This window comes from Gouania willdenowi, chromosome 7, assembly GCF_900634775.1.
Source record: "Gouania willdenowi chromosome 7, fGouWil2.1, whole genome shotgun sequence".
Lineage (NCBI taxonomy): Eukaryota > Metazoa > Chordata > Actinopteri > Blenniiformes > Gobiesocidae > Gouania > Gouania willdenowi.
This window is the reverse complement of record NC_041050.1, coordinates 11,584,684-11,602,155: the sequence shown is the minus strand read 5'-3', so window position 1 is coordinate 11,602,155 and position 17,472 is coordinate 11,584,684. Positions and strand designations below refer to the sequence as shown.

The following is a 17,472-nucleotide window of genomic DNA, read 5'->3' as shown; positions in this document are numbered from 1 at the left end:
CATTTAGAAAAACGATTACCCTAATACTTGAATTGTTTTTCCACATTTCTGATAGGGATTGCTTTTCCTAATACTTGGATGTAATTGAAATCACCAAGGAAACAGAGTGTACCTTTATTCAGTGAAATAAGAATGAGGAAATGTGAAATGCACAAGACATTATGTTTTAATACAGGAACTAGTGAGGTATGGAGTATGTGACAAGAAGAAGGAGAAAATGGATGTAGAAATGTGAAAAGCGGGTGTCGGACTTGGCAGAGATATTACTATTTACGCTCCTGTCATTAAAATAAAGAGAGGAGTAGAGAAAACCCAATTTGAGATTCCAAACTTAAATTGCCTGGAGGTGCTTCATGACTCACGCTTTACTCTTGACATTTAAGTAGATTTTTAAATAGCTGGGAAGAAACAGAATTTCAAGGGGTCCTACATACTAGTTAGGACACTAAAAAGCCTTTCAGAAAGCTCTGAGTGGATTTTTTATTTATTATGAAAATCTACTGATCTGATGCTACCAAGACACAAGTAGATTATACACAATGACATATCTTCACAGCAGGATTACTGACAATGATAGCAATGTAACCATGCCAACAACACACACCAGGAAACTAATTGCACAATTGTGGGGTTGTTTTCGCTCTCTCTCTCTTTATTTATTTTTTTGCCGTTTTTGATCTAAAAGCAATGTTTTTGTAATCCATGGATGAAACAACAAGCTTCCAACTCAAAATGACAAAGTGTAAAGGGTATCGGAAGTGAACATGAATTTTTTTCAGCGATAATCTTTGCGGTGGGTTTTGATGTGAAATTAATCTATGACTTGAAGGCTTCCTGTGGAGTTTCCAACTTCTACTGTGCTGTGGTGCCGTACATCCCAAATCTGTTTGTCCCACATGCTTTCATGGGTATATACATGTACATGCCTAATGCTGCGTTCACACCGGATGCATCACAAAATGTCCGTACGTCCAGATTACATTAAAGGTCAATGGATAGATGCGTCCCAGATGCGAAATCTTTTCTGTGCGGCGGTGCCGTCTGATCCGCATGTCAAGTACGTTGGCTGTGGAGCGTGCTCCCGATTTTACGCATATCCGCACATTCGCAAGAGTTGAAAATATTGAACTCCTGTGACTGTTTCGCAATACGAAAGCCAATCAGAGTCTTTGTTGACGATGACATAAGACTGTTCACCCATTCAACCATGGAGTAGAAGCTGTGTGTGACCACCTGGAGCTGTATGACACAGCCTTTATAACCGGGACCGGACTAGCAAGGATTTGGCATGGAGGAGAATCAGCGAGGAGGTGGTAGTAGCAAGAAAAAGTTCTCTTTGTAGTTTTCATCTTTGAAAGTCGGCACTGAGCTAGGATAGCTCTTCAGCAGGCAGTGAAACTCACCAAGTTGGATGTGTCGTTGGTGGGCGGTGAATGGGGGACATTTGCATTTGGTGTGAATGCAGCATAAGTGGTACATGTAGTAAAGCCAATGAATGTAGCATCAGTAGAAGGCTACATACAAAATCAAGATTAAATTAATGTAAATGCTTCATGATAATGATCACAAGCTTTCTTTTTTGGATATGTAGTGAAATCCTAAAAAATAAGCATCCATAATTATGTTTGAGGGCAGCACATTGATGTAGTGGTTAGAAAACCTCCCTCACAGCAAGAAGGTTGAGGGTTCAAGCCCTGGGATGAACACTTATTGGGATGAACCTATTTGTGTGGAGTTTGCTTGTTCTCCTCGTACTTGCATGGGTTTTCCCCAGCAACGTCAGTCTCCTTCAACTATCCAAAAACATGTTTGTTAAGTTGTCTCTCTATCAGTCGGTCTATGTTATGGTAAAAACAGGTCTGAGATATGGCTCCACCTCACACAATGTAATGCGTGAAAATGTCAACAATGTGTTTACGTAAAGATGAAAACGAACATTTGAGCAGCACTTTCAACCCGTTACATCCTTTTGTCAAGCAAATGACCGATGATCGATTTATTGATCTATGAGACATACTTTATGTCTTAGAACAAAGACAGAGGAGAGCGTCACACAAGAAAGTGAAAGAATGAAAAGAAAGATTGCATTATGGAGAAAATATAAAAAAACAGAGCTGGAGAAAGGGAGAGGCTCAAATGATAGTGTCAGAGAGAGTTGAGAAAGAGTTGGGTAAAAGAGAGCAATGATGAAAAATGTGACGCGCCTTGAGAAAACAGAAACATGTCAACCATGGGGCGTTTTGAATTATCTACAGATTCTGAAAGTGTGGATTCTAGGTTTTTTAATGGTATCATACACAGAAATGTTAAAAAAAACATTTGAAGGAGTTAAGGTTGTTGGAATTTTGTCACTCTTTAAAGTGCACAAGGGAGAAAACGTTCTTCAAAGATTCTGAAGTTTTCGTCACCTCACAGCAGCCAACAGAGGGAGGCAGAAGTAATTGGCTGCACATTTGGATTAACCCTACCTGCCAGAAAGGGTTGTGAATAGCCGTTTAAATCTTTTTTAATGTGATTTATCCACAATTAAGATTTTTCCCTTCATGATTAGACATTCTAATGTTCCAGAACTTTGTTTCAAGAAATATTTGCTTCCTGGACCTTCTTGAATTTTAGATGAATTTTAGTTAACCTCAACCAGCCATGGTAGATGACCGCCACAATTTGAATTCTGCTGGAGGTTCTGTCCAGTTAAAATAGTGTTTTCCCTCTGCAACAACATTTGTACTTGCTAATGTAGAAATGGTGGAGAAAACATGCTTTGTTTTGTTAAGTTTTAGGTCTGATCTTTATGTGTAAGGTTTAAATGTTCCACTCCATTGTCTGTAGGGGTTTTCTTGTGTTAATGTCTACCTTAGTTTCCTACAACATTGATATACCTATAACATATACCTTTGGTTTATTGAAGTCTTTAAAGTCCTTGTATATCCGTTTTATTGTCTGGCACCTGAATCATGGAGGACCAAGCTTTATATCTTAAAGAATCTGGCCCCCAACTTTAATGAAAGTCAGTAAGTAGGTGGAGAGAGGGTAGATAAATGGCCTCTATAACGTGTGCCGAGACATCCATTCATTCTTTTTCTATACCTATTTATTTCTGTACTCCAGTCTAATGAATCCAATATTGTGCTAATTCTAAAAGGAATATCTATATAACGACAGCCGTATAGCTGGTTGTTCGACGACTCACAATAAACTGACATTGAATATCTTGATTTATGTTTTAATAATATTGTGAAGGAGGGAGACCTTATGCTATCCTAGTTTGTGCCATCCACTGACATGGAGGAGGATTTAATCACTTTGTACCTTGAAGTCACTCAACAATAGAAAAACAGTTGCAGTGGATTAATATCACTGTTTTCGATGATCTTTGGCTACCTGATGATGTTCTGCAGTACATTACTGTGCCATGCAGTGGCGGCTGCTGGTCTTTCATGCAGGGGAAGCTCATTTTCTGCCTACTTCAGAAAATGTATCTTTTTTTTAAAATGTGAATTCTAGTAGAATTCACATTTTGTTGTCAACAACTATTTGTAGATTATCACGCACGCACGCGCGTAGCTGCTGCGCGCTGGAGTGTGAGTGTTTGGTCAAAAGTCTCACAACACAAGCAGTAACAGTCTCCACAAACACCAAAAACAGACACTAGGTTTGTCAGAAGTTAATTCGCTATGAGAGGATCAGCAAAGTCTCCGTGTCAACACAGAGCAACGGACTGAAATATTTGAAAAACCCGCCTGTGTGCTTACAACGTCATACTCTCTGATTGGCTCATTTCGCTGTCAATCAAAATTGAATTAGCCTGAGACAGATCATCCAATCATCATCCATTATTCCAGCGTCCGGAACAGACAGCTCCAGCCCACTGCTCCATAGACCTCCTGTGAAGCCCGGCGTCCGATGGGCGGGACTAAGTGCGTCATAACCGAGCATTTATCCAATGAGCGTCTAGTTTGACTGCAGTGGATCAACCCCTAAATCCTGTCCCATTGAAGTCAATTGAAGCTGAACTTCACCACTGTTTATTAACACTGTGATGCTGCGGTAATGAATGAAGAACGTCACACTGTCACTGTCAGTTTCCTGTTATAAGAAGCTGATTCTGAACTAAACATACACGTGTTCTGTCATATATTTAGTCAATGAAATGTACACACAACACTACATATTTGACCACTGATCTTAGGGGAAGCTGAGGTTCCCTTGTAGTCTTAAAGCATCCGCCACTGGTGCCATGATACAGCTGTTGCCAGATCAGTGGCTTGAATAATAAACTACAGCCTCAGCTAGGTGTGAAAAAACAATGGTGGAGAGAAAAAACCCCAGCAAGGATAACTTGAATGTATGTCACACACTTTAGTGAGGAAAATGCCAAAACCTAGTGTGTAAAAGGCAAATGTGTCAAATTTGCACCTAAAAGTACCGGTATTTATAATTCAGATAAGCATTCAAGTATATATAGATCAAGAATATACTACCAGCACATTTCGATGGTATAAAAAATATATTTTGCTTAGCTTCAAAACATGAAATTTAGTCTCATCAGTAATAATGCTCGTCCCTGGATATTACATTGAAACAAAGTCTCGTAGAATAATAACAAGATGTAACATAATGTGAACACAGGTCTTTACAATCGATTACTAAAATTATATTTAACACGAGAGTATTCAAAGGGGCGGATTCACTAAGATCTGAAATAAAGGGTGGTAAACCAGGTGCGTCCCTAAATCCTCACCTGCTGCGAGGAATTCACTAAGATTGCAGCAATGATTAGCACACGTGCAGAAGTGGTGCAGACCGCCCTATTTAAATGAGCGTTTTGCTCGTTCAATGTGGAGAGGTGAGGCGTACAGAAACACACAAAGACAATTGAGGACATTTAATAATGTAGAAAACTAAATTAAACAACTTTAAAACCCAATGATATTTTTCCCCCTAATTTAATGTGGCTGCTCCGTCAGGTCCTGTAACTTTGCTCTGGTCAGTCCATGAAAAATAGGCAGATTTGGACAGAAACTGTCCTATTGATCTGCCATTGATCCGAGTTAATGAAGCAACACAGTCTGTCAATCAGTCGATCAGCAACATTTGAAGATGATCTACTGACCATCATCCAGAAGGTCTGGTTTCTGAGTGGTCACACACACTCTCATTTGTGAATATTGTGCCATCACTGCGTAAATTATGCATGCTGCTCAGCTGATTCTGGCCTGACACCTCTGCCATCAACGCAACACAACAGTTTTATGGTCAAAACATGGAGAGAAAGGTGTGCGTCCGGAGCGACATCCATGGATCTCTCCATTTATCCAGCATCCTCTCTGCACCAAAGCCACTGGACTCCACATGTGCCACGGGTGCACGTCCAGGGTTTTTTCCTCTCTCTCTCACACACACACACACACACACACACACACACTAAGTATTTATTCATTTTGACCATCTGTCTGCAACCCACCCAGTACAGGTTTGTGACCCACTTTTGGGTCCCGACCCACCAGTTGAGAATAGCTGTGATAGACAATATCAAAAGGAAGAACGAGTTCGATTTTGGAGATGATCCGACCGGTGTTGTGGATACAGTATCCAGAACAATTTTAGGAGCATAATGTTGATATGTTTAGCTGGTTCTACAGCGCCAACTACTGGTGACTTTCCACCTCTAAACTTTGCAGAGATTCACGCTCTCTGAGTGCTCCTGTTGTTATGGTGACAGACTTTGTACTGAAACATAAACACCAATGAATACAATGACCCAACAAGATCCAAATACCATTACATACAAGTCCAGAAACACCTATAGTGATAACATCACCTCCTCCACATGTGGCGACTGCCAATAATTGGAGCATCAAAAGTGTAACACTCCAGCATAGACACACACATACTGTACGTACACACACACACACACACACACCTGCAGTGTAATTGTGTGTAGTTTGTAAACCTGTATGATAAATGTGCTATTTCTTAGCTGTCTAAGCCGATTATCATCTGTCATTTATCTGAGGGCATGGAGGTGCCATCTGTTATTTGGTCAATGAATGGTGCTCTCTGGAAAACCTCCCGATCACACACGCTGTGGAAACAGTAATGAGACCAACCGCTCTGTTGCTATAGTAACCAGATGCAAGGTTTTTTGACACCTTGGACTCCTGTTTCCTGCTGCCGTAGTTTCCTTTTGTAATCCTGCTTTTAATTTGCTTTCGATTGAGCTTTTCCTGAGCTGCATCATTCCAACACCAAACTTCTGTAATGCTGAATTGTTGTCAAGATGCAGGACTTTAAATGAGAAGTTTCTGAATGCACTGCGGTACCAAAGCGATGCCGGTTGCATTGGAACATAATTACAATGCAACATCATTCGGTTTGTAGTCACACTGAAGCTTTAATCTCCAGCAGCTATTGCTGCTCCACCTGCACTATCAAATCCATTTTTGTGGAGTTTAATTCTTGTGATCCAGAAGAGCCATTATGCAAATGTAAACTAATCTGTATGTAAATGTCATGTTTTTTTTTTACTTTTTTGGTTTCAAATTGCATAAAAAAAAATTACACAGACATTTTCACTCCTATTTCCCGATTACATAATTAACTCTAAATGGTTTGTCTGATAAAAGCGATACTTTACAGCTATTTTCACAAGTTAAATATTCACATCTTTTCCTGGATTTATGACCAGATGTTGTGGCTACAAATCATAGCAGAATCTCTTTGCACACAAAACTTTTGTTTTTGGGTATATTAGGTGTTTAAAGATCCAGTGAAATGAGAAAAAAGCCCCTTATGCACTTTTATTCATGGTACAGTGGATACAAGAACACTGCCTTCCAACACATATCAAATAAAAGCCTTTCTTCTATGCATACAAAGTTTTTATCCATATCCCCAAATTCCAGCGGGTAAATCGTGATCACAGACTGCATCTTGTGCCATAAAACCAGCAGGAAAGCTAATGAGCTCCAGGAGGAACATGGGAGGTGTGTATTTTAGGTGTCAGCTCTTAACAACATCCTCAGTATCTCCCTGCTGCCAAAGACTGAACATAGCAACAGTGTAAGGGCTGATGTTAGGGTTAAAAACACCGTTTCCTCCCACTCCTCATGCACCGTCAGTCCTCCAACAAACCCTACGCAGGAGTAACAACATCCAACAACATCAAGAGCTCGCCTCGTTGTTTTCTTTTTACCTTCTTACTTCTGCTTCATGTCCAATATTCAAGCTGAGCCTAATCTGACGTATTAGTGTCATAAACATGCTTTTGCTGTTTCATCAGAATATATTAATTTTCACATTACATCAACATTTTTTTCTTACAACCTGGGGTCAAACTCATTTGGTTTGGCAGAAGGTTTTTTTCTCCTCACATAAGAAGATTTTCCTATAAATAAATTACCCATAACTAACACCCTGGAATTGATTTCACATTTAAAGTGTATACACTACCTGTGAGTTTGAATTAATGTATTACTCGTCTTTTTCCTAAAAGAAAAGCTTTTTTTCCCGAAATATTTTTTTTTTGACTAGATATATATGCATAACCTTTATTTTTCCTGTATGTCTGATTTAGACAACAAACTCATTTTCAAAAGTGACCTGCGGGGTATTTCAGGGAGAACACGAGACAAACTCATGGCCCGGGGGCCGAATCTGGCCCCTTCGAGCATTCAATTCGGCCCTTAGGAGAAAGTAAAACTGACAGAGCAAACACAAATCATTTTGTAAATGAAACTCTACAATATTATTAGTGGCTCACAGTTTTCCCAGTGCTTATATCACATGATTGCAGTTATTTTTAAAGTTAAACTCAAAATTCTTACAAAATGCTTCAATTTTCCTCAAATTATGACAAAATATTTCCTTGTTCAAAAATTCTAGGAAATTTAAAGTGAAGATCCTGTTGGGACTGATATCTATCACGTATTGCTTGGATATTTTCTGTTTCTTACATGTTTTGAAATTTTGTAGAAATGCAAACTCGGGCACAATGTTGAAATTACTCGTTTTCCAGCATAAAATCTGTGGCCCACTCAAACTGCTCGTACTTGGCCCCTGAACTAAAATGAGTTTGTCAGGGCCAAAATTGTTAGTTATGTTTATTAACAAATTTACTCATAGACCTTATTCTTTTATAGACTTTAAGTTGAGACTTTTCATTTCTGCTGTTTCATGTTTTCTGCTCTCTTCTCGAGGTCAGCTTCCCAAAACACGTTATCCCTCAGACACGGAGGCATCACACAGTCACATGCCTACACACACTTACATAGTCACACATACACACCCAATACACATCCATTCATACACACAAACACCATACACGCACACACCTCTAGCACTCACGACAATCAGGAGATACCAGAGAACTGGTTGTTTTGACCCAAAGAAGAAACTGTCTCTTTTCACCCTCTCCTATCACCTCCACCCTGTCCTCTTAATCTCCTGGGGGGGGGAGGGGGGGGGGGGACTGAGGGGGAATATACGTGATGAGTTAGAACTGTGTGGCACTCGATCATCGGACGTCCGCCCGGGTGGTCACTAATTTTGTCCATCTTTGTACTCTTTTTTTACTTAGTTTTATAATAAACCTTTTTTTATAAAATCATCAATGCCTCGCCTGGACTCCATCATTCAACCAGAGCAATAAATCATGTCTTCAAATGAGGTCAACCGCAAATTTGCCGTGACAAATTTAACACCCCTGGGGTATGAGGTTCAACAAACTCTGAGTCTATCAATGAACTCTGATTATCCAATTCCTGAACAGCTGAGCTACGTTAGTTCAATCAACTCTCAGTATGTTTACCTTGAGTTGCACATGTGCACATGCACTATAAAAAGCCATCATCAATGGGAAAAAAAAATCCAGTTTCTACGTATTTGCAACACTGCTGCAGCCGTGAAGGAAAGAGAAACAACATGGGAGAAATGTCTACCCGAGTCTATGCACAGGTTTAAACGTACCATTCCAGTGTTTTTAAGAGCATTCAGTTATGAATATAAAAAGGAATAAAATCAGATTTTTAATTAGATGCAATACCTCAGGGGAGAAACAAACTAGGAAGCAGCTAAAAATGAAATGTAAAAACAACGTTCAAAAAGATAAGGCGGATTTTGCTATGATTGTAGCTCCCTTTAATTTAAATTAGATTTTTTAATTGACATAAGCTATTAAACGAGTGATAATTTAAACCCCTAATATGTCATCTCACTTAATACGTCATCTCACTTAATAACCCACTTAGTAGATTAACACTTGATACAATGTTTACACATTTTTATTTTATACATAGCTATTCAAGTTATTCAAAATGTGACGATGTGTACACCAACACTCATTAAAGTACTTGTTTAAAAAAAAATTTACATTTCAGTTATGCGCGGCCAACAGAAAGAAGGCGAAGGCCCTAAAAAGAGGTGGATGGAGTAGCCAAAACCAGGGTGATGATGAAATGCAAAATTAACGCTAATGGCGGTATTGAACCCACTCTGAGGTCATAGCAGAATATATCGTAATTTAAAATATTACATGAAATGAATTCTACATCAGTCACCTGCAATCTTGTTGAATTCCTCTTTGATGTTTCTCACAGGTTTGTGTCCGGTGAACTCTCCTTATCATCGGTAACAGACGTTTCAGTGCGAGGGTTACTTTCCTCACAGCTCTACACACTCTTACCTTTCCCAAGTGCTCTGCATCCCCAATGTTGAACAGAAAACCACAGTTCCCCAAAAAAGTAGCGCTATGCATATAATGTGTTGTGATGTGGGCGCACGTCCGTGGTGTGTGAGGTGTGTGTGATCGAGATAAATTATACCGTTTGATGAAAAGCAGTTGCGTTCGGACAGATAATCCTCTGGAAATGACAGAACATCTAATCGGGGTCAGAAGATTCTCTCGTGTGACGTAAAGGTATTTTATTTTGACAGTTGGATTTCAATATCAATCGGATGATCACTGATTTTATCTGTAATTGACATGTCACACACCCAGAATGCAGTAGCAGCTGCTACACCTGATATATAGGCCTCATAGATCAATGCATCGAACATCATTTACTCCAAAAACAAAGGAAGAAGGTTACCGTTTCCATTCGAGAGTTTGTTTTGATCCCCGCTGTTAGTTCATATTTTTGTGCATTTGCATTGTGGGATGTGGAGTCCTGAGACCAGTGGTTCTCAAACTTTTTTTTAGGTCAAGTACCCCCTTTCTCTTACTACTACATTTTGCTCAGAATTCTATGAAAATTCTATGAAAAAACAACAAAAGAACATAATGAAGTAATGAACCATAATAACACACATTTTAAAGAATCCCATTATAAATAAGTAGAAAAAAACAGCATTTAGTGCCTTATCTCATGACCAAGAGGGACCCTTTACTTAGAGTTCATGTTCTAATCAAGATCATATCATCATCATTATAATGATTATCTTTTTAAACATCATAAAACCCCATATTTTTAATGTGGGCTTTCTTTTGTTAATTTTCCACTTTCACTTTCAAGTACCGCCTGTAATGCCATCGCGTACACCACGGGGTACACGTACCCCCATTTGAGAAACACTGCCATAGACGAGCGTTTTTACTTATTCTTATTATGATGTTTCTTGTCCAGACGAGGACAGTGATTTGTTCCACACCATTTTTGTTAAAGTTTGCTCCCAGTATTCCCTGTGATATCAGAATCTAAGTAAAAACCTTTCTATGCACCCGTCTCCATGACTCCACATCACACAATGCAAATTTTAACCTTTTACGCCTTTTTTTCAAGGAAATGATCTTCCACTTATTGATCTATGAGGCCTAAACTATAAAATATATATAAAGTGATTGAGGGTAACAGCTTTAAGGTGGTAATGATGTGCATGCATTTGTTACGCTACATGTGTCAAACCAATCCAGCTCTTTAGCGCATCAAATTCTGCCTGCTCGAGAAAGTAATTCATTTATTTTTTTTCTAAATGAAACATTTTTTAAATGATCAACTAATTCAGTTGTAGAGATTTCAGCGCCTCCAAAAAATAATTAAAATCCAAACGATTTGCACAGCTCTGTTTTCCAGTTCTTATATCACATGATAGCAATCATTTTTAATCTCAAATTGTTGAAATAACTCAATTTTTCTAAATTCTGGCAAATTTGCCTCAAATTATACCACAAAACTTCCCTAAATTTGCAAAATCATGGACATTTAAGACAATATCCTGCAGGGACTGATATACTCACATACTTAATCATTTATGTATGATTTATACGTGGAAGTACAAACCAGGGCACATTAATGTTGAATTTTCTCTTTTCCCCCACAAAAAATCTGTGGCCCACTTAAGCTCAAACTGGTCCATATTTGGCCCCTGAGCTAAAATGAGTTTGACACCCCTGTGTTACACACTACATACACAATTGTAGAAAACAGAAAAAAATGATTCCATATTGAATATTGAGCTTAAACAAACAGAAACGCGCTGAGTTATGAATATCAGTGCCTCATCGTACCCTGAGCTGGAGAGTCTCCACCCACTGTCCCACCATCCTGTACTCTGGAATAGACGAGTTTGTCATTTGGAACTGGAACAGGTCGTAGCGCCCTGGAGCGTCACCGTTCCTGTTAAAGACCACAGAGGTGCCGGCGCTGCCTGTTCAGAGCAGGAGAGAAAGAAAGGGCACAGGAAGAGGAAAAGTGAGACATCTTTTAACGAAAAGAAAACAGTAGTGGAGAAACACAAAGCAAAGGTGCACAGTGTGGGAGGCTGTTCCCTCCGATGCCGACCTTCAACATCCTTCATGCCCTTTACCTTGAACAATAGAGATAATTATGAGCAGAAGGGGTTATCGGAATAGTGCGCTCGCTCCTGACAGAAAAAAACCTCCTCACCTGCTTCCAGTGCATCATCACTGGCACACAATAACCATTGGAGGAATATAAAATCATGTGGACATTCAGCTCTGCAGAATGAACTGGAACTGATTGCTGTATGAGAAAATGTTTCCACCTCTGCAGGTTAAAACGATGACATTTCAACCACGCACTGGTCAATGAAAGCAGATTTAAGGAGGTCAGCCAGAGGATGGTCTGATCCCCATCTGTCCTCAGCATCCAGTAACCTTTCCTTACCACAGCTCCCAAATTTCATTACAACATTCACAAGGACTATGGACACCTTGAATGTAATACATAAAATGTGTGTGTGTGTGTGTGTGTGTGTGATCCTGTGCCCAGGCCTGTCTGCACCCTGAACTTATGTGTTCCATCGAATAAGTGGGACCTGCTCAACGATGGATGCTGAAGGACATGAATTGGGGGAAAATCTGCAGTATCTATTTTATTTGTGAGCTCTATGTTGTTGAGGTCATTTTATGCGAGAGAATGAAAAACTGATGCGTTTTATGACTCCTATCACCTTGGTGCTGCATTCTTTCATGCAGAAATGGAGAAACCATTTTGAAAAGAGGACAGGGGGAGTCTGAAGACATATCCAAAATCTTTGAGACATACCTATAGTCTTTGTTATCCATAACAGAGCTTGTATCATTTGAATGGGAGACCAGCAAAACCTTGTCCTTGGTTTGCAGCAGGAAGAGATTTGTATCTTTCATCTTTCTGTTCAAGGGCGTTTGTGATTGAAGATTCGGCACAAGTTTAGGCCAAAAGTCTTTAGTAGTACAAGAGCTTGTTTTAGACAAGAGAATGACTGATGGTTTTCATAAAATAGTACGGCTCATTAATTCATCTTCTTTTGAGCGTGTGACAGAGTCTGCTCAATGGAGCTGTGAGGAGAATCATTTTCTCAGAGCTTGAGAAGCGATGCCTGTGAGCGGATTGATGCCTCGACTGTCCTGTGCTAGATTGCATGTTCTGCCTCAGCATGTGTCGCATTTCTCTGTGTAGGCCATTTTCCTTCCACCACTGTGTCGTTGTCATACAGAGAATAGACCCCTTGGAGCAAAATACACACCTTTATGAAAAATGTACGCACTGATCTATTGTTGTTTACATCATTCAAATAAATTGTTTTTATGACAAAAAAAGAGCAAAAACGCAATCATATTTCCTATTTTGTTGAAACTCTTTATTTAACTCATAGAGTGCCATTCACGCTTATAGACGAGAATTGTGTTTTTCGGCTGGGGTTGCTAGGAGACAGTGTGACAAAGCTCTCCGGTGAATATCTAACTTGTACCATGATGTAGTGACCAACTGGTGACATGTAGGTGGCAGCAGCACGCATTTGGATGAGAGATCACCCGTGATGGGAAGAGCTCAGAGGGAGATGAAAGGAGTTTACGAGACAGAAAATGGCACTACGAGAGTTGATGCTGAAGTTCCCAGCAGCTCACAGCAGCGCGCACTCAACCAGAGCATGTGTGGAACAAAGTGGACTATTGAGTGTCGCAATGGTGAGAAAAAATGATCAAAAAAACGGGGCAAGCGGTGAAACTCGGCATGTCCGGGAGGAGGAGGAAGTTGCGCGTGCAGAGAGACATGGAGGACGGCCGAAATACAGTAAGAAATCCATACAACTCTGACATAGATAGCAAAATAATAATAATTTTGCCATCAAAAGCCCAGTCTCAGTGTTGTTTTTGTAGTTTTATAGAAGAAAACCAATGAGAAAACCTGAGAAACCGAAAGGCAAAACCCCGACTCAGCAATCTTGCCTGCCAGTCCAAACACGCAGAAACAACAACAAACACATCATTCTCCTATAAAACAACTAGGGTGAGTTAGTTCTTCTCTGACGTTTTGCATTTTATAATTATTGTCTGATTATTGACAGGCGAAAGAGTGGCAGTCAGGTGTTGAATAGGTCACTGTTGCTCATTATTCTTTTTATTGCCATTGCCTTGTGGTCACTTGTATTATGCTTAACTAATTTGTTAAATATTCTTTGACCAAATTCAGTTAAAACCACACTTTCTGTGTTTCACAACTTATTCTATTGAAGAAAAAATGAGAAACTCCTTATAAAAGTAATAGTATATTTTAAAAAAAAAATTCTCAGCACCCCCACATATCAATCCGGCACCCTCTTAGCACCGGGAGAGAAACAATCCTGTCGCCGTGCCTGCTCTGACCCCATGTATGATAAAGTTTTTGTCTGCTGTTATTCTCCGTAATGAGCTGGAAGCAATTGTTGTCCGAGGATTTGTTATTGTTGTATTGTTAAAAATCAGTTCAAATCAGGCAAAATTGATGGAAACCTGTCTGGGATGAAGCTTGTCTTATGCATAGAGAAGATAGGAGAGGAAGGTTGCCACTACCCTTCAAACCTGAACAGAATAAGCATATAGGAGATGAGTGGATTGATGAATGGACCGTGTGACCTCATTGTGTATCATAAATGTCAGCCTGTAAGAATTTTAAGGGCCAATTTCCATGTTGATAGAGAGCCACAAATCTCTGACCTGCTGTTATGAAAAGTGACAGCACGTACATTCCACATTATCTATAGGGAGATTGTACCTCTGAGACCGTTTGACCCACCAACATGTTCATTTAAATGTAGAGCACTAATTCCAAAGCATCCTTGTCAGGGCAAAAAAAAGAAAGTAGGACAAATGTTCAAGATCCATTCAAGCAACTTCCTAGATAAAAAAGTCTGCAGCTATAGGAAAACTTAAAGTCCTCTCTGTGTGTAACTCATTTTAGTTAAGGGGCCAAATACGAAGCGGTTTCATCTCAAGTGGGCCACAGATTTTATACGGGACATAAAATACTAAATATGTAGGAAACCGACCACACCCAAGTGATATATACTGTATAAGTCCCAACTAGGGATGTCCCAATACACCTTTTTCACTTCAGATATGATACCGATATTGCAGCCTTGCGTATCGCCCAGTACCGATATTGATCCGATATCAGCATGACTCATACATACTATTTTTATTTATTTTTTGATTTGATTTTGATTTTTTTTCTTTGATTAAAAAATAGCAATTACTTATTTTGTTGTTTGGAATATTAGAAATCAAGTGATGTTACTCCAACAGAGAACAATAGTCAACAACAGTAGGTATAAGAAAAACTGACCCATTTATTATTAACCAATTGGTTACATCAATTTTAATCTTCAACATAATATCTACACTATTCTGCAATTGAATAAAATAAAAAATGAATTGGGGAAAAAAATAAAATAAAAAATAATCGGAAAATCCGGAAATTTGAATCCGATATACGATATCAATATCAGATCGGGACACCCCTAGTCCCAACTGGATCTTCACTTTAAACTTCCTAGATTTTGTGACCAATTTCTGTTTAATTAAAAATAATAATGATTGGAGTTACATAGCGCTTTTTTCAAGGAGACTCAAAGTGTGTTACGGAAACCATCATTCATTCACACCAATCACACCAGTGGTGGTAAGCTACTTTGTAGCCACAGCTGCCCTGGGGCACACTGACAGAAGCGTATTAAGGGAAATATTACGTCATGTTTTGAGGAAAATTTAAGGATTTTGTAAGAATTTTAACGTTTTTTAACTGTGAGAACCTGCAAATATTACTGAGTTACATTAACACAATGATTCCTGTTTTCTCTATTATTTTTACTTTCTCCTGTGGGTCGAATCGGATGCTCCAAAGGGGCAAATTTGGCTCTTGGGTCTTGATCACTTGTGCCATAATGTGATCTGTGAATTCTTAAAACTGTAAGTATTTTTTGTTAATAAAGTGAATAAGAATGTTAAAATGAGTTATGGCCATGTGTGAGCTAAAGCTATGATGGTTATACTACTTTTGCTGTGCTTCTTTGAAAAATACATACACAAACATAAGTCATTCAGTAAAGTGACATAAATGATTGGGCACTAGGCACTCTTCAGTTTAAGAGCAAATAATGAAGTGGTGTTTTTTTGTGTTTGTAGATAAAAAGGCATTAGAAATTGATTTCTATTTTCCATTACCGGATATTTTCATGGGAACAAAATGGTCTGTGTAGACTCCTTAGTGTGAGCACTATCCAAGATGAAAAATGAATGCATTTGCATGTGGCTCTGAACTAAGACATGACAAAAGTGCCTGCTGCTGGGCTGCGTGGAGCAGTGTGGGTGGACTGGGGATCCACTGCTGTGTTTCTCTCGCATCATTATTCTCTTCGCTTTCTTTTTTTTTCTTCTTCTGCCTCTCACTCTTCAGCTCTGTGACTCTAGCACAGTGGGGAGATCAACAAAGGAGGCTTACACTTCTTCGCTCTCAAACATGCATTAGCAGCAACACACACACTAGATATTGGGTGTTGTTCTAGGCTAAATGAAATAAGGAGGCAGTGAGATATGAGTGATAAAGCAGCGCCAAAACAAGTAAAGGACCTGATGATACATCTGTAACAAAGGAAGGGGCTTCTTTTGTGACATTTTCATCTGCATATTGAATTTAATCAAACTAAACACCCAAAAAAGTTAAAATCATAGAGATCACGGGGAAGATTTGCAATTTTGTACTCTTGAACTATCTGGAATGTTTAGAATGTTGCAATTTAAGCTCTGACTTCAATTATTTCTGCCTGCTGAATCTCTGCTGCCATAGCGACAGTATTAGAAGAGCATGGCATCTACTTTAGCCTTTAGCTTCCCCCACAGAAGTTTGCTTTCACATATTTACTTGTAGTGGAACAATCACACGGACAGACGTGCCCTGCTAAACTCAAACAACCCATGCCTGCACTATCAACAACATGATTTAATGATCACATTTTATGTTGATAGAGCATGCTCTGGAGGGATGCAGACGATCAGATAATTATTGTGGATTAATCACTTGTTATACAATTTATTCTCGGGTGATAATCATTTGCACATCCAATGGAAAAAAAAAAAAAAACAACCCAAAACCAAATCCTGTGTTTACTTGACGGCAATCAGTTTTCAGTTTTCTCTGAGGTAATCAGATTATTGCTGTAATAAATGGTATTCATCTACACCACCGAGGTATACTAAACCCTTTTCCAAAAAACTATCCAAAGTGCTTCAGGATAAGATTTTGATAAACTCTAATCTCTGTATACCAGCCCTCACCCCCTTTTCCTAAAGCATCTAATGTCAAAATAATCAACAGTTAATATAAATAAGAGTCATCAAATATGACTCATACGTTTTTGCGTTTTTTCAACTGCAGGAGACTTAATCAATGTTGATATTCTTGAAGCCTGTAATGAGGATGACATTATTTAGGGCTTTAATTATAGACTGGGATGTATACTTGTGTTCTGTTTGCAGAGTGGCACTTTTTGCACTTTAAAAAATAGGAAAGATTGTTCTTATTTATGGTAATGTTTATTTCTTTTCTTTTCTTTTTTTTTATATTACTGTTGAGTATAGGTTACACAAAGGTTATACCTAGAGTATATGTAACTATATGTAAGTTACTCAAATAAAAGCATGGTTATTATTTCAAACTGCATTTTTTACATTTATTTTTCCCTTTCCAAATGTTATCGTGATCCCAGTGTCATACAGTA

At 38.9% G+C, this 17,472-nt stretch overlaps 1 protein-coding gene across 1 annotated transcript in view; it reads right to left on the bottom strand.

Annotated features, from left to right (window-relative positions):
- The window catches only part of grm7 (glutamate metabotropic receptor 7), a 134,021-nt gene that overhangs the window by 17,481 nt on the left and 99,068 nt on the right, over positions 1–17,472 (bottom strand). The window contains exon 7 of the mRNA XM_028452247.1: positions 11,504–11,643. Coding sequence (XP_028308048.1) covers positions 11,504–11,643 — 140 coding nt within the window. The remainder of the gene's footprint in view (positions 1–11,503; positions 11,644–17,472) is intronic.